The following is a 17,692-nucleotide window of genomic DNA, read 5'->3' on the forward strand; positions in this document are numbered from 1 at the left end:
CATGAAAACGGGTCGCCTCTCCCCTGACTTGTATGCTCAGCTAAGCCCTTTGCCAATGACAAAAGCGGCGTCTCACGGTGAGCCATGTGCTCGCGCCGTCGTCTTGTTCTTCTTCTCTTCTTCTTCTTCGCATCCCTGAGGCAGCATCACGGCGCCCCCTACAGGCCGGGGGTTGGAACTGCACCGAGTGGCTTCCCTTGGACACATTTTGGGAAAGAGCACCGGGATGTCTTTGCCTTTGTGGACCGGACCAGTCGGCGGTGGGCTGAAAGAACGAGGCGGACGTGGCTTTACCCTTTGAAAAAGGCTGTGTTTTATTGAAATACAGCAGACATCAACAGGTTGTTTTTGCGAGTCGGGCGACAGAAACACTCCCCCAATCACCTTCTCAAACCTCTGGAGCAGAAACTGCGGCTGAATCGGACCGTTCGGCTTCATCCGGAGAGGAAACGAACAAGACCCGCAAGGCGCCGCCTTCAAAACTGCAGCCAAGGAGCTGATTGGCAAAAGGCGCCCCCTGTTGGGGGGAGGGGGTGGGGGTGCTGGTATGCGAAAAAATGGCGAGGAGGTTTGAAAGGCGTTCGAGGCCTGTTTCCGCGCCCGGAGCTGGTTTGTTTGATATTGAAGTAGCAGTAGAAGAAGAAGAAGAAGAAGAAGAAGAGGAAGAAGAAGAAGAAGAAGAAGAGGAAGAAGCAGAACCTCAGTTAGGACGCAGGGCTGGCCTCAACTCTCGTAACCAAAACAAAACGAAGGTAGTTTCCGTGCGCCTGGTTTTTCGCGAGGACGTCGAAACCGCGAGCCGATGGACCGACGGATCGTACGACGAACTTGGCGATCGTTTCGGATCATGCAAGGAATCCAGAACGGTCGCCATAAATCGACTTCTGCGACTTTTGAGTCGAGACTCGGAGAACAACCGATCCATGCAGTCGTACTCTTTCTTGGACGCGTTCTGCTGAAAGAACTTCGATCGGTGAACGTCATCCAGGCAGGAAATGGGATCCTGGCAAAATCAACATATTGATCGCGGTCTTCGACTTCTTTTCGCGGTTTGACGAGGAGCTGAAACCAGGCGCGCGAAGGAGAAACGCCGTAACGCGAGAAAACACGAGTTTGACGAGAACAAGGGAAAGACTCGAGGTCGTACCGTAGGCGGGTCAGGTGACCCAGGGTGGATCAGGTGACCCAGGGCAGGTCAGGTGACCCAGGGCAGGTCAGGTGACCCAGGGCGGGTCAGGTGACCCAGGGTGGATCAGGTGACCCAGGGCAGGTCAGGTGACCCAGGGCAGGTCAGGTGACTTCATCCCAGAAAAGAAGCCGTTTTCGCATAAAATCCATCATCTCTAGGTGGTTCTCTCTAGATGTTTTTTCTTGAATAGTTGATTTTGGGGCCGAAAACTGGCCCTTGAAATCCCTGACCGCTTTGACGGATCACAAACCAAACGGACAAACAAAGTCGGTTTAGTTTCGGCGAAGCTTTTTTCCCCATCGATGTCAAGCTCATGTCTCAAGGGACGATTGAAAGTCAACTCTTCTGGTTTTGTCCCGCCGTTCCTGCCCTCGGTCGCCTACTTGGCGCCCCGAAATCTTTCGACATTCATGGTGTGAGAAACGTCCTCCGAACCCCGCCAAAGGAAATACATTCAACGGTTCCTTCAGAAAAATAGTTCCGTTTCACTATAAAAGTCTGAAAAATAAAAGTGTCTCTGAGGCGAGCGACGGCTGGCGTCCGAACCCCCGGACCTCCGGCGAGTCCGCCGGGAAGTCGGATCACAAGGAACGCGAGGGGCGTCGGGGCCGAGAGGAGGGGAAGTCGAGGCGGTGTCGTCGAGAAACGACGACAAAGGGACGTGAGAGTAAAGTCGTACGAACGAGAAAACTACGGGGAAAACTTTTTTTGGCGAATTCCGGGAGAAGGCTTGGGTGCGAAACGTTTGCGTGGAATTTAAGGAGAGCTACCGCTTGATGGAGCTGCAATTCAAGGGGAGTAAAGTCGTAATCGTTCAAGAAACCAAGTGAGAAAAGTCAAAGCGGACTTTGATGTCATGTTTTGCCGACGATGTGATTGTTTATTTGACCGAATCACAAAGTGTCTCCTCCAAACTTTAGACAACGTAAATAAGTGCGGCGGTCAGATCCTTCTCAGTGGGTGGGCGGTGGAGAACCCAGGTGGGGGAACTTGGGTGGCGGAGAACCTTCAGAAGGAGAACCGGCACAGGGAGCACCCAGTCCAGCAGGGGCTGGACCGACCCCTGAACCTCTAGTGGACCAGCGACCCCAAAAATGACGACTTTTCCCGAAAAAACCACGACTTTGACCGACCGGTATCCTTGTTTCTCGGAAAATTTCGACTTTACTCGGACTCCCCTTAAACTCCGGTCTCCCTTCCGACTCTGCGGATGCCGGGAGTCCGGTATGACATCGCCGTCCCTCCGACTCTGCGTCGGATCCACGTATAAAAACTCTTTGACTCTTCAGGTCGACTCCCCCTCTGGACGGCGCCAACTCCCCCCAATCGCCGCCACGCCGGTTGAGGCCAGCCCTGGCTTGCGTGTTTGTAAATTACAGGTATTTCAGATAAACGTAGCCTTATCTTGAGCTCGGGACCAGGACACGACGGCGGCAGAAGCAAAGACAGAAAGAAAGAAGCGTTTTTTTTTTTTTTTTCTTTTCTTTTTTTTTTCTTCTTGTCGTTTTTGTTTTGTACTATTATTCTTTTCATTGTCGGGATGGAACTAGTTCTCTTTTATTAATATTTTTTTCTCTCTTTTTTTTTTTTTTTTCCTCGACTACCAAGCCAACGTATCATTATGTACTGGATAAGATGCTATGGTGTGTGTGTGTGTGTGTGTGTCTGTGTGTGTGTGTGTGTGTGGGGTGGCGACGGAGAAAGAAAAAGAAATCTAATGAAAAGAGGGGGAAGAAAAGGAAAGTGAAGAGGAAAGAAGCAGCGCGGATCTGGTTGTTCTTGTTGTTGTTGTTGTTGTTGTTGTTGTTGTTGTGTGAATCCTTTACCAGTTCATGTATTTTTATTTATTTCTGCATTTTTTTCCCCCTTTGTTGTTTCCCAAACAAATACCCCCCCCCCCCCTCGGCGGTCACATGATCCCGCCAGAACCAGAAGTGCAGATCGGCTTTTTTTTTTTTTTTTTTTTTTAAAAGTTCATTTTTTTTTCTTTCCTTTGATTTTCTTCCAAAAAAAAAAAAAAAAAAAAAAAGGGTTGCAGACAGAGTGGCTACAATATTAATAATAATAATAATAATATAGTAATAATATAGTAATAGCACTTGACTTCACTTCAGCACAGTAAAAAAAAAAAGGAAAAAAGGTCCAAAGGTGCTTTTTTTTTTTTTTTTTTTTTTTTTGTAAAAATGATCTGACGTGAAGCGAAGTCCCCTCTTCTTCCCAGCCCCCCCCCCCCGAACCCTCCGAAACCCCCCGAACCCCCCGTGGAATTCGGGGTTCGGGTGGTTTGGGGGGGTCGGGCGGACGTCCAGTGCCGGTCGAGATCCGAAGAAGCGACTGAAGTATTGCCAAGTGGTCCGTCAGTTTGTCGTTTTTTTTTTTTTTTTTTTTCCTTTTTCTTCTGTAGTGGTTCCACTCTGGTTCCGTCCAAAAAAAAAAAAAAAAAAACCAAAAAATAAAAATAAAAAAAATTAAAAGGAGAGGGAGGAGAAGACGAGGTGCACAAACACACTCGTCCTGTCAGGTCCATCTTTTTAATAAAAGTCTATAGAATAAAAAATAGAGCCGAGAGAGAGCGAGGGATGTGGCGATGGGAAAACGGAGGGATTCGGACGAGTTGCTTCCGTGATTTTTTTTTTTTTTTTGGGTTGTTGTTTTTTTTTTTTTTTGTTTTGTTTTGTTTGTTTTTTTTTTTTACAAAAATGTAACCAAAAATTTTTTTTTTTTTTCTTTCCTGCCCAAAAAAATTTAGCAAATTTGTCGAAGAACATCCTATTTACAGCCGGAAGGGGAGGAGGAGGAAAGGTGTTCTGTGATGCAGCAGATCCAGCTTTGGCACTCGGCGTTTTGTGTTTCTTCCAAAGTTCGCGTTTTCGCGAATGCGCCCCGTCTGGCCCCGCCCCCTCCGGGTCTCCATGGCAACACAACCCCCCTAGCGACCCCGACCCCGGCCGGCGCCGACCCCGGGGTTGATTGGTTCGTAAGTGACGATGATTAAAGTGCAGATCGATCCTCCTCTTAGAGGGACGTCCGACGCAGATTTCAGAAGTGAAACGGTTGCCGACGGCAACGGCGTGGCATCGGAGACCCATCGAATAATTAAAATATATTTTAATATTCCAGCCCACCAGCTCGGAGCTCCGAGACGGGACCTTCTTCTTCGTCCTGATTGTCAGACTGCCACGGCGGAGAAGGCGGAGAAGGATTAGCGCCGTTAGCGCCGTTAGCACGTTAGCGTCGGATTGGGAAGGGAATATGAGCGATGGTTGTCGTTTACGCCTGAAATCTGCCGCCGGATCGTCCCTTTCACGCGAGTCCAGGTGTCGGGACCTGGGGGTCCAATTCAGGTTGGGACTAAAGAAACTCCAGCTTGATGATGGGGAGAGTGTGGAGGGAGGGGGTCAAAGGTCAAAGAGTCCAGGGGTCGGGCGACCTGCGATGCAACAATCAAGTGATAAAAACGTGTCATTAGAAAGTTCCTCTGCGTTAGCTTCCTCCGGCGAGCCTCCAGCAGGGAAGAGGCCGGCGACGGCGGGGAATCCGACTCGCACCTGAAACCAGAAGAGACGGAGGCGTTAGCTTGGATCCGTCCGGCTGAGACGAGGCGTCGAAAGCTGGAGAACATCGGGGTCTAGAAGGTTCCCCGGCCGGCGCCGCCTGGAACCGGAGCAGGTTACAGAACGCCGCCGACGAGCGCGTTAATCCCCGTTAAAGTCCGGCGTTCTTAGAAGCGATTAAGCGATTGCGCAACACAACAATGAGGGAAATTCCTCCGCAGAACTCTGGAAAAACCCGGAGGACCGTCAGCCGGGGTTCGGCTCTCAGGAGCAGGACCTTCGGTGCTTCTTCTGGAACCTCCTGGAAAGAAGTATCTTCTCGTGTTTATGGAAAGAAAACCAAACAGGGATGTTGGAGAACGTTTGTCCAATCAGGGTCAGCTTGTTGAGCTTCTCTTCACGCCATTATCTTGTTCTGTGTTCTGAAGTTCCAACCAGGAGTATCTGGGTTCACACGGGACCTGCAGAACCCAACGTTTGCTGCCACAAATGTGTTTACATACTATAAATATTCATTCAGTCATCCATCTAACATACTTTTTGGGTCAAAGGGGTGGGCGGAGCCAGCTGACACCAGGGTCAGGGGGCGGGGTCAACCTGGACGAGTCAAACAAGAGGTGAATGAAGATCATCTTCACCAGGAGCCCCTGGAGAACCCCTCCCCCCTCGTCCTCCTCATCGATGTTCTTCCCTCGCCACTTCCTCTGAGCTGGTTGTTGATGTTTGGAGCGATGAAGTCATCAGCTGCGAGCCGGAGCTGGACAAACTGCGAGCAGCTGCTCCGTCAGCTGAGCAATCAGACGCCGCAAACCCAACAGCTGGCCGCCCAATATGGCCGACAGGGAGCGTGCCGCGCCAGTCGGCGGAGGCGGCGGGACGGGAAATGACAGTTGGGACCTCGAGAGTAGACGAGACCTTCCGAGGGGCTTTGGAGCTCCCAAGCGATGCTTACAATCGGTGACCCCGGATGTTAACTAGCACGAGGCTACGAGCTCGCAGCAGCTTTGCCAAAAGAGCAGGTTTATCTACTGACAGCTGCCGTTGATGAAGCTCGACGGTAGCCTAGCTCCAAGGTAGTCTAGCTCCAAGGTAGCCTCGCTCCAAGGTAGCCTAGCTCCAAGGTAGCCTCGCTCCAAGGTAGCCCAGTGCAGTGACACTGTCTCAACCGTCAAAAAGGGGCCTTGATTCACCGCCTCTTCTTCAAGACTTGTTTTTGTTTGTAGCCGTGGTTCGGTTGCAGATGGGATGTATCAATGACCTCACACGCTAGTGGAAAGTTTCACTCCATTTTTTTCAAGTCTCGTTACCGTCAATGTTCCAACCAGGTCGGAGCAGAAGAGACTCGGGGAGGGGGGGTCACGTTAGCATAAGCTAACTGTCTCTGAAGCAAAGAAAACCAAAAAGCTGCAAAGCGGCACCTTCCCACGGTCACATCCCTGGATCTGTTGGAGCTACCTGACCCTGGATCTTCCTTCAGGGTGGTGCTCATTGGTGGCAGGAAGCGAGCGTTGGATGTCTGACACCCGAAAAAACCCTTCAAAATGAAAGCTGACAAGAACCCAGTGAGGAGAAAACGAGTCTAGTGGAGCTTCATCACCTGAGGCCGTCTCTGCCGCCTCGGCGCCCTACATTAGTTTGATGGTGGCAGCGGAGGTGAGGGGGGTTCGAGGTACCGCGGCGTTTGCCAATTAAGCCTTGGTCTATAAGATATGACTGCTGATAAGTTATTATGGGATACCGCGGCGGCCAGCCTGATTAAAACGAGCCCCAGAGCTGCTCTGATTACTGAGGCGGGACAAAAACACCCCCCAGACTGCTTTCTGTTACCGTGGTGACAGCATGCATCAGGACCCGCCCCCCGTCACCAGCAGGAGTCCGGATCCTTCCAGGAGTCTGAGTGGGTTCCAGGGGTGTCAGGTTCTTCTGGGAGTCTTGGCGTTCCTCTAGGAATCTAGAGTACTCCCAGTCTTGGGTTCCAGCCTCCCTGGGTCTTGATGTCTTCGTCTCAAGTTCCCTCAAGAAGTCGTCGAATTCCTCCCACGGGTCTTGGGTTCTTCCGGGAGGCTTGGTTTCCTTCAAGCTGTTCGTGGTATTTGACCCCAACTCTGAGACTCATCGAGGAGAAGCGAAGTCTTCATTCAAGCCGACCGCCTCGCAAGACCAGGGCGGAGAGGAGGACCCGTGACCAGGCTCCGCGCCAACATCGACTAGAACATCAAGAACATTCAGGAAACTGAAAACAAGTTCCTGCTTCACCTGGAATCAAAATATCTCTGTGCAAGTTGGCATTCAGCTACGGCGGCTCTAGAAGAAGCCAGGGCGCCGAGGACGAGGGAACTCAGAAGAGAAAAGAAGGAAGGCTGGATCGGCGCTCCTTTCCATGGAGCTGAAAGGACACAAGGTGGAAGGGAAGCGACCTGGAGGTCAATCAAGTAGCAGAAGAACCTTGGATTCAGGAGGCACCAGGGAACCAACTGAAGGAGGCCAACCATCGAAGGAACTCGAGGGAACGGAACAGTCCAAGGAGGTGGACGCTCAGGAAACCCCTGCGCTCAGAGGAACCCAGAAGAAGGAGGTGAACGCCTGAAGATACCCAACGCTTGAAGGTGCAGAAACCTCGAAGGTGCATGTTAGCCATCCTTCGCTCCAAAGCTCCACGTTGGGTTTCCCCTGAAAACAAACACAAGTGTGAATCCGTTGCTAATGCTAGCAGACCGTCTGAAACATCATCTCCGCAACGTTCAGCCCACGTCCTCCTCACGCTGAACCGTGCTTCCACCCGACAGGCCGACGGCGCTGCGCTAAATTTATCCGACTGCAACGACACTTGGCTGCTAATGAAGCCGTGGATTCATTTGATCCATTAATGATGAAAACGTTCTGATGTTCCAGGACAGTTTGCTGTGTGTGTGTGTGTGTGTGTGTGTGTGTGTGTGTGTGTGTGTGTGTGGACTGCGGCTGAGAGGTGCAGCTTGAAGGACTTTCCACCAGCAGCTGCCTTGGAGTGGAGAGAAAGGAAGTGAGGCGGCTCCATCTTTTGGTTATTACACCGTAATAACAACATGGGGGTGGACTAGCCTGGAGATTACACACACACACACACACACACACACACACACACACACACGTGCACACGCACACACGACTGTGTTGGCAGGTGTCCAGGAAGTGCGCTCCTGGATTTAAAATCCAGTGTCAAACTGGTTTGTTGCTTGAACTACAAACATGGAGTCGAACTACAAACTACAAATTGGAGCAGGAATCCAAGAAGGTTCCAAGTGAGAAGGTTAAGAGAAGGACACCAATTCCCGCCTATCCTGTATTTGAGGACTCCAAGGGTCTCCTGGATGTGTTTGGACGGCGAGAGGAACCCGGAGAACCCTGAGGAACCCCGTGCAGAACATGGAGCCTCCACCGAGGAGGGCCTCCAACCAGAGACCTTCTGGTTGGAGGAGGAAGCGCTAAGCTCTGCGCCGCCGCCGGCTAACGATCGGGTCTTCAGCGTTGCTCTACAGGATCCACGGGTCAGGAGGCAGATGTTCCACTCACCAGCAGAAGACCCAGAAGGTTGGAACCCCCAGGACATGTATGACTTCACCGAGTCGCAGGATCAGGGGACGCTAAGGACTGTGTGTGTGTGTGTGCGTTAGGGAGAGGGAGTGTGTGTGTGTGTGTGTGTGAGTGTGTGTGTGTGTGAGTGTGTGTACGTTAAGGAGAGGGAGTGTATGTGTGTATGTGAGTGTGTGTGTTTTTATGTGTGTTTCATAGAAATTAAATACACTTCTTGGTACCATCAAGCTAACACACACACACACACACACACACACACACACACTCGTGTTTTCTCTCTGCTATGGTGGTTGGTACAGTGGCAGCCACTTGTGTGTGTGTGTGTGAGACAGTGTGTTACCGTGCATGACTGTCTCAGTGTGTGTGTGTGTGTGTGTGTGTGTGTGTGAGTAAAGCCGCATCAGAACTGACCTCACGCCGTCAGCCTCCCCCCCCCGTCCTCCGCCATCTTGTCTCTGTCCAGCAGCTCCGGCCCGCCGGCCAACCAGCTGGAGAAGGAGCCTCTGGCTCCGCCCACAACGCCGCCGTTCTGACCGCCAGGCTGAACCTCCGACACCTGCTGCTGCCTCAGCCTGCGGGGACGAGCGCACGTTACACACTGGCACACACACACACACACACACACACACACTGAGACAGTCGTGCATGGTAACACACTGTCACACACACACACACACACACACACACTGAGACAGTCGTGCATGGTAACACAGTCACACACACACACATACTGAGACAGTCATGCACGGTAACACACTGTCTCAGTGACATGTATGTCATATTGACATACATGTTGCACACAGATACACACACACACACACACACACACACACTGTTACAGTAGTGACACAGAAACACTGTTACAAACACACACATACATACATTGTTACACAGTGAAGCACACATTTCATACAAACTGGAGAGTTGTTTGCCGCCATAACACACATCCTACACACACACACACACACACACACACACACACACACACACACACACCCAGTCACACTCAGAGAAGCCAGTTGAATGTCAATGTTTAGCCCAGGACACTGACCCGTGGACACAAGTACTCCTTTAGGTTACTCCTTAAAGTACTCCTTCAGGTACTCCTAAAAGTAGTGGTTCAGGTACTCCTTAAAGTCCTCCATAAGGTACTCCTTAAAGTACTACTTAAAGTACTCCTTCAGGTACTCCTTGAAGTACTCCTTAAAGTACTCCTTCAGGTACTACTTAAAGTATGCCTTAAAGTACTCCCTAAGGTACTCCTTAAGGTACTCCTTAAAGTACTCCTTAAAGTACACCTTAAGGTACTCCTTAAAGTACTCCTTAAAGTACTCCTTCAGGTACTCCTTCAGGTACTCCAAAAGTACTGGTTCAGGTACTACTTAAAGTCCTCCTTCAGGTACTACTTAAAGTCCTCCTTCAGGTACTCCTTATGGTACTCCTTATGGTACTACTTAAAGTACTCCTTCAGGTACTCCTTATGGTACGACTTAAAATACTCCTTATGGTACTCCTTACAGTACTCCTTCGGTTACTACTTAAAGTACTCCTTCAGGTACTCCTTCAGGTACTCCTTCAGGTACTGCGTGGCTGTGTCCCCCTGGAGTGGACAAGCTGCCAGTCAGAAACTCTCCTGTTTTTCATTTTCCTTCATTATCTGATATTTTTTAACGATTCCTCTCACTTTTCTCATTAATTCCTAGTTTGTGGCGTCTCTTCTTCTTCTTCTTCCTCGTGGAAAACAGATATTAATCTGCCTGATTACAAACTCATGCAAATAAAAGGGAAACGGCTCCGCGGAGGCCGAGCCTCCTCTTCCTCCCCGACACACAAATTAAAATGTCTGAAGGGACGTTTCTTATTTTCCCCGTAATAATTCTGGATCGAAAAATAAAAATTGTCTTTTTTTTTTTTGAACTCTACTTTCCAGCATGATAAAATGCAGGCACGCATTTAAATAAAGCAACTCTTGGACGAAGAGGATTATTGTTCCAGGAGCCAAAACAGCTGGACTCTTTTCATTTAATTTAATTTAATTTAATTTGCATTAAAGAAATAGAAAATCAAACTGATTGGCCGGGAGAAATTTCAAGGGGAATGGAGTGGTTTGTCTCATTTGAAAATCAAAATGATTTATAATAATATTAATTCATTTATTTATTATTTTTCCATTTATTAAATCAGTCTTTTGAAAAAAAAAAAAAAAAAAAAAAAAAAAAACAATAAAAAAGGTCCGTCAGGTTTCCATCGGATGATGTTTTTATTTTCATTAAATTTGACGAACAAAGAGGAAAAAAAAAAAAGAGGCGAGACGAGGTTTGGGTCTAAAAATAAAACAGAGCTGTCAATCATCCCTGCGGGGGGGGGGGGGGGATTATTAATATATTATAATATTATAATATTAATATTATAACCCGGGTTGGTCCACAAGAGCTGAAGAAGTGGAACCAGGTAACCATGACGACGCCTGTTCGGACTTTCGAGGAAAAAAATCAATTTCCCTTTCAGGGATCGATAACCCGATTCCAGATTGATTATTTGGAAAGATTTAAATCAAAGTTTGTTTTATTTCACAGAAATGTGGTTGTTTTGTTTTTTTGGGGGTGGACCTTCTCCCTTCCTTGTGCAGACGCCGCAGGTTCTTCCAGACGGGACCCCGGGGGCCAATTAAAGCCCCGCCCCGCTGACAGCGGGGATATTGGATTCCGTCCTAATGGCCCCCCAAAAAAATTCTGACGGTGTTGTCGGCACGGCAACCAGAGGAGGGGGAGGAGGATGGAGGAGATACAAACAAAAAAAGAGCTGGGGGATCAAACCGTCTGATGCTAACCGCTATCAGATGCTTCTTGGCGGTGGCGGGAGCCAGGAGGCTGAGGTCCTGAAGGATCTCGAGCTGGAGATCTTTGGGGGTGAAATGCTAGCAGGGTCGCGCCAGGAAGAGTATCTGGCTAAAAAAGCTAAAAATGACTGATGCTCAAATCGGACGGGTAGAGGCCCGGATCTACAACGACTGCCACTGGTGCAGATAACCTGCAGGGTACCACTGGAAACTGGGCTGTAGAAGGAGAGGAAAGGCAAAAGCCTGAAACTGAGAGGAGGTACTTTGAATGTTGGGACTATGACAGGAGAAGGTAGAGAGTTGGTGGACATGATGCAGAGAAGGAAGGTGGAGATACTGTGTGTCCAGGAGACCAGGTGGAAAGGTAGTAAGGCTAGAAGCTTAGGAGCAGGCTTTAAGTTGTACTATTATGGTGCTGACAAGAAGAGACATGGAGTAGGAGTTATCTTGAAGGAGGAGTTTGTTAGGAACGTCCTAGAGGTGAAAAGAATGTCAGATAGACTTATGAGTCTGAAACTGGAAATCGAAGGTGTGATGCTCAATGTTGTTAGTGGCTATGAACCACAGGTGGGATGTGAATCTGAAGAGAAGGAGAAGTTCTGGAATGAGTTGGATGAAGTGATGCAGAATATTCCCAGAAATGAGAGAGTGGTCATTGGTGCAGACTTCAATGGACATGTTGGTGAAGGCAAGAGAGGGGATGAAGAAGTGATGGGCAGATTTGGTATCCAGGATAGGAATGCAGAGGGACAGATGGTGGTAGATTTTGCAAAAAGGATGGAAAGAGCTGTAGTGAACACCTTTTTCCAGAAAAAACAGGAACATAGGGTAACCTATAAGAGCGGGGGTAGGAGCACGCAGGTAGACTACATCTTGTATAGACGAGGTCACCTGAAAGAGATCAGTGACTGCAAAGTAGTTGTAGGTGAGAGTGTAGCCAGACAGCATAGGATGGTGGTTTGTAGGATGACTCTGGTGACAAGGAAGATGAAGAGGACAAAGGCAGCGCAGAGGACAAAGTGGTGGAAGCTGAAAAGGGAGGAGTGTTGCATGGTTTTCAGGGAGGAGCTGAGATTCAGGGTGAGCTTCCAGATGATTGGACAACTACAGCTAGTGTTATCAGGGAGACAGGTAGAAGAGTACTCGGTGTGTCATCTGGAAGGAAAGTAGATAAGGAGACTTGGTGGTGGAATGAGGAAGTGCAGGAGTGTATACAGAGAAAGAGGTTAGCGAAGAAGAAGTGGGATACCGAGAGGACTGAAGAGAACAGACAGGAGTTCAGGGCGATGCGGCAAATGGTAAAGATAGAGGTAGCAAAGGCAAAACGAAGGGCACGCGATGACTTGTATGCTCGGTTGGAAAACAAAGAAGGGAGAGAATGATTCATACGTATGAGCAAAACAGAGATGGCGATGGGAAGGATGTAGGATGCAGGTCTGGGAAATGTAATGACAGACGCCAGACGAGTGTCGGTAAGGTGGAAAGAGTACTTTGGAGAGCCGACGAATGAGGAAGATGAGAAGTAAGTCAGCTGAAAAGGGGCTTTGGAATGTATCGCCCCTGATCGAGAGGGAAGAACCCCAGCATGAATGCATCCCAGCGAAAGAGCACAGCTAGCAACATTTAGCGCGATACAAAGAGCAATCGGCGACCATGAGATTCAAGAATCTTTTCTCCCGACGTGCTTCTCAGACAACGAACCACGGGCGGACGGGAAACGGCTCAAATACCTGCTAGCGAAGCGATCTTGGAGCTCGTCGTGCTGCGGCGCGCCGAAGTTGCTCCCGCGCTGCTCCATCAGCCAGCCCAGCTCCACCTCCAGCACCTTACCGCTGCTGTTGCTCGTGACGGCCCCGTCCGGACAGCGCCGGACGAGGCCGCAGGGAGTGTTCTTTGGGGAGCACATGGGCGCCGTCACCTGCCCTCCGTTCAATCCGTTGTTGTGGAAATGTTCCGTCGCGCGGCCGTCGCCGAACCAGCGGGAGAGGTTGGTGCGAACCAGCCCCGACCGACCCTCGGCTTGGCTGAACTCCTCAGGGGAAGGCCACCGAGTTTGAGCGAAATCGTCCTTGAGGAGCGCCAAGAAGCGGCTGTCTGGAGGCACTGAGCAGGAGTTGGAGTTGGAAGGCGGAGCGGCGCCCGGGGCGATGATGGGAAGGGCGTGGGAGGACGGAGGGGGGCTTTTGAGATGGCTCGGTTTGTGAGTCCCATTCAGTTGTAGTGTTTGGTGCTGCTGCTGCTGCTGCTGTAGCCGCTTGTCCAACCGCTTGTTGCCCATGGAGTTGAGAAGGGCGATCTCCAGGTTGTCCCGGAGGGCGCGGCGCTCCACGAACCAGCTGTCGATCTCCTGCTGCGACAGGCGGGTGGCGGCCGCCAGATTGTCCACGTCGTTGTGCGTCGGGAAGCTGTTGTTGAGGAAGTTCTCCTCCAAGATCTTCAGCTGCTCCGCCGTTTTACCTTTCATCCTCTCCAGCAGCGGGAACTGGGTCAGCACCGAGGAGGACTTCTGCTGGAAGTCCTGCTTGGCCTCCCCCGCCGGCTCCCCGCCGTCCAAATGAACCATCCCGTTGTTGTGGCCCAGAGGGGACGGGTGGTTGAACCACTTGCCGCCCTCGCGGGACGTCCCGTTGGCCTCGGCGGCGGCGGCGGCGAGCCCCTTGTCCCCTCGGGGGAAGCCGGCCTTCATCTCCACGCCGTGCTGCTCCTTGAGCTTCTTCCCGTCCGGGGGGAAGCCCGGGATCTGGGACGGGGTTTTCGTCGGCGCGTGAACGGACTGGATGATGGTGGGCCGGCGCACCTGCGAGGCCACCGGGGGAGGGGAGGTGGGCAGCTTCAGATCGGCGGGCGTCAGGGTGTAGGTGTTGGGGTGCTTTTCTTTGGAGGCCATGGGCGCGGAGCGAGGGATGAGGAAGGAGTTTTTGAAGGGCGGCGCGCAGATGGGTGGAGGCGCGATCATGGGTCTGGTTAGGGACTCCGGGAACACCATGGAGGGCAGCGACACTAAGGGCTTGGTTTTGAGGTTTCCCAACGTCGGCAGGTTCTTCCCCTTGGACGACGAAGACGGCGATAGCGACAAAGACGGCGGCGGCGGCGGCATTAAAGGCACGGCAGCGGGCGACCTCTTCACCTCGGCGGCGACCGGAGGCGCCGCGACGGGTCTCTTCATCTCCGCGGGAACGGGGGGCGGCGCCATGGGATGGCGGTCTTTCTGAGGGGGAGGAGGCGGAGGGGGAGCCATGAGACCCTTGTCTTTGGGGTCGCCGGGATTGGGGGCGACGGCCATGACGGGCCTCTTGGCGTCCGGGCCGAACGGCGACGTCGGGTGCGTCGAGAGCGAGCGCTTGAGGCCGGCGACGGCGCCGAAGCCGTCGGACGCCGTCGTCCGGACCTGAGCCGGGCGCTCGACGGCGGCGTGGACGACCGGCTGCTGGGACGCCTTGGCGGACGACTGAGAGACGGGGCTCGTCGGCGGGACGGTGAAGGTGTGGTGGGCGGGAGGGATGGAGCCGTTGAACATCTTCTTCCTGGCTTCCTCCACCTCCTCCGGCGACCAGGTGATGCCCTGCTTCAGCCTCTGGGTGGTGAACCAGACCTTGATCTGCTCCTCGGGGTGCTTGGACGCCGCCGTCAGCCACGACAGCTCGGCGTGCGTCGGGTAGGGGAACTTGTTGAAGGAGGTGATCAGCGTCAGGTTGTCGTCCAGCGAGGGGTTGTATTTGGTGGTGTTCAAAGGAACGGCGATTTTTGGTACAGCGTTGAAGTTGGGCGGGCGCTGAAGCATCGGGGAGACGTGGGAGAGCCCTTGGAGGATGGAGGGTTCGGGGATGATGACCGTTCCGTTGATGTTCAGCGCCGCGATCCGGTCCTTCTGGATCAGGCCGTCCAGGTGGCTTTTCAGGTCGCCGCCCTGATACGGCGGCTTCGTGGCGTCGGGCGTTTTCACCGAGGCGGCGACGCAAGGCGGGAACGCGCGACGCTCGTCGGGCTCCCGGCACGAGGCCGGATCGTCCTTGCCTTCGATCGTCTGCTCCAGGACGGTCTGATTGTTCATCTTTATCCGCTTGAACTTGAAGTTGGTCTCGCCCGGGTGCCGCCTCTCGTTGTGCTCGGTGAGCAGGTCGAACTTCTTGGTGTTGAAGTTGCAGACAGCGCAGAGGTACAGCGGGTTCAGAATGACGTTGGGGTGGCTGGAGTCCACGTGCTCCTTGAAGTCATTCAGGTTCTGCGTCACGAACGGGCAGTACTTGCACTCGTAGCCCTTGGGCTGCTTCTTCTGGGACTCCGGGTCGGCCTCCTCCGCCTCCCCGACCTTCTCGTCGCCGGCCGCGGCTTCGTCTTTGTCGCCCGACCGCCGGTCCGCTTCTCCGGGCTCTGGACTCCGACCCTCGGCCTCCGGACCCCTTCGGTCCGGGTTCTCCGGGCTCTCCGGTCGGGGATCGGCCGCTTCTCTCGCGGGTTCCTTGTCGGTGCCGTCGTTCTCCGCCGACACGTCCACGTCCATCACCTCCCCTGGGTCGTCTTGCTCTTCGGGCGGGTCGCGGACGAGCCTGACCATACAGGGGTTGGAGGACTTCCTTCGACTGGACATGACGGCGTCTTCTTCTTCTGCTGAACTGCTGCTGCTGGTGACGGCGGTACTGCCGGTGGCTCTGCTGTGAAGGTGTGGTTTTCTGGTCCCTCAGGTGGGCCGCGGTGGGGGGAGGAGGAAGGGTCTCCAGGGCGCGACAAGGAGGGCGACGGCGCCGGCGAGGGTCCGGCTTTTCGGTGTCGTCTCCCGCTCGCCGGCAGTGTCAGCTGCGGATCCGGGCGTCATGGGAGGACATCGCAGACGGCGGCGGCGGCGGCGGCGCAGGAGCTGCGGGCGGACGAACGCAAGGAGAGAAAATGACAAGTTAATGTTGTTTGCTTTTCGGCGAGAGACGCTCGAGGGAGAGGAAAAGGGGAAGATAAAAGAAAAAGGCTTTTTGGTTTTTTTTTTGAAAGTAAACAGGACATCTATTTACTGGAGGAGAACCAGGGGAGGAACAGCAGCATCAACCGATCCTCCGTCCCCGCGGTGTTCTAATGAAAATATTGGAACCGTAATTCACAACTAAGTGTTGTGAATCAAAGATTCCCCTAAAACGGGGGGAAATTACATTCGGCGACTCGCTTGTTTACGACTCCGGAAGAAGTCACGGCTCCCGTTCGCTCTCTCACTCATCCGTTCACGCGTTCGTTCGTTGTCCGGAGCCTTCGGAGACGTGCGACCCTTTACCGTCTCCTTCTGGACCCCAAGCATACATGTACAGGGACATGTACGCTTGCGACGCCACACAGCCGGGCCTCGTCGCCGATCCGACCGGGGGACTTCTTGCCTCGAGGTAGAAGCGCTCACTCCTGTCAATTCCTGCCAACTCGCGCTAACCTCCGCGCCACGGCGCTGCCGAGCGCTTGTTTTGTCTCAGATATCACATGCTCTTGGAGCCACAGAGTTCCCAAACCCGGGCTCCATCTGCCGCATTCTCAAGACTGAAAGGATAATCAGGAGGGGTTTTTGGGTTCCGTGTTTTTTAATATCCCCCCCTGCTGATGAAGCGCGCCAGACGGGGAACTTATTTCCGGAGATGAAAAACTTGACACGGGATTCTAGAGGCGAACGTCAACATCAGAACTCGACAGACGAAAGACAACGACCCGGTTCTCTCTCGCGCGGCACCGTCACAGATTTAGACATTTTAGAACCCGCCGAAGGAAAGATCTGAAGCGCGGTGACAGACGGAACGGGGGGGGCGAGAAGACGAGCGGCGGCGGCGAACCATCCCATCACAGTGACGGGGTGAATCAATTCTACGGAGACCGATCGACGTTCCCCAGCGGGAACCGGATTCGGGTTCTTCGTCTACGGGACTCCTACGCTTGAGAGACGCTCGGAGACCAAGAGAAATCCCGTCCGACGGGGTTCGTCGGCGAGGTTGTCCGGATTTCGAGAGGAAGCTGGAAGGACCGGCTTCGAAGGACAACCCGGTGCCGAGTTCTTAATCTTCTGCGAGGGAGGAGGCGTCGGGTGCCAAGCTCTTGTCGGGGAGCGTTCCGGCCAGGTGCCGTCGGACGATCCGGGCGACGCTGAGGCCGCGGGACGTTTGGACGGTGTGACCTGCGTACCTCGCGCGACGAAGAAACCAAGAACGAGTGGAACTCCCCGTTGGCGATAACCCTCGGGGTCAATGTTCTCCAGGAGGAGGCTTGGACTTTGGAAGAAACTTCTCCCTCTGGTTTCAATTAACCCCCCCGAGGTGCCTGGCCGGGTTCCCGACAAACAAAACACAAAATAAAGAGATACAAAAAGCACAAAGAGTCAGGAGGGGAACGTCCCTCCGGGAGCTCCACCTGAAGAGAGCACGACAAGGAACCGGGACGTGACGTTCTCCGAGGCGGAGAAGCGAAGGTGCGGCGGCGGCTCGAACGAGACGAGACTCCCGGAGCCATTAAAAAGACATTAAGGGCTTTCAGAGAGGAGGCGCGCACAACTTCACGGAATAATTAGTCCATGATCGTGTA

The 17,692-nt window shown here is 52.8% G+C and overlaps 1 protein-coding gene across 2 annotated transcripts in view; it reads right to left on the reverse strand.

Annotated features, from left to right (window-relative positions):
* Positions 1–296: 296 nt before the first annotated feature.
* Positions 297–17,692, reverse strand: part of LOC147219572 (zinc fingers and homeoboxes protein 2-like) — a 60,541-nt gene continuing 43,145 nt past the window's right edge. For both annotated transcript variants that reach the window (XM_086171171.1, XM_086171172.1), the window contains 3 exons: positions 12,883–16,007; positions 8,725–8,885; positions 297–4,737 (listed from right to left, as the gene is read on the reverse strand). In XM_086171171.1, coding sequence (XP_086027297.1) covers positions 8,726–8,885; positions 12,883–15,740 — 3,018 coding nt within the window. In that variant the 5' untranslated portion in view covers positions 15,741–16,007 and the 3' untranslated portion in view covers positions 297–4,737; position 8,725. The remainder of the gene's footprint in view (positions 4,738–8,724; positions 8,886–12,882; positions 16,008–17,692) is intronic.

Source organism: Fistularia commersonii, chromosome 24 (genome assembly GCF_037954325.1).
Source record: "Fistularia commersonii isolate RoL2024-O1a breed Wild chromosome 24, RoL_Fcom_v1.0, whole genome shotgun sequence".
Taxonomy (NCBI): Eukaryota; Metazoa; Chordata; class Actinopteri; order Syngnathiformes; family Fistulariidae; genus Fistularia; species Fistularia commersonii.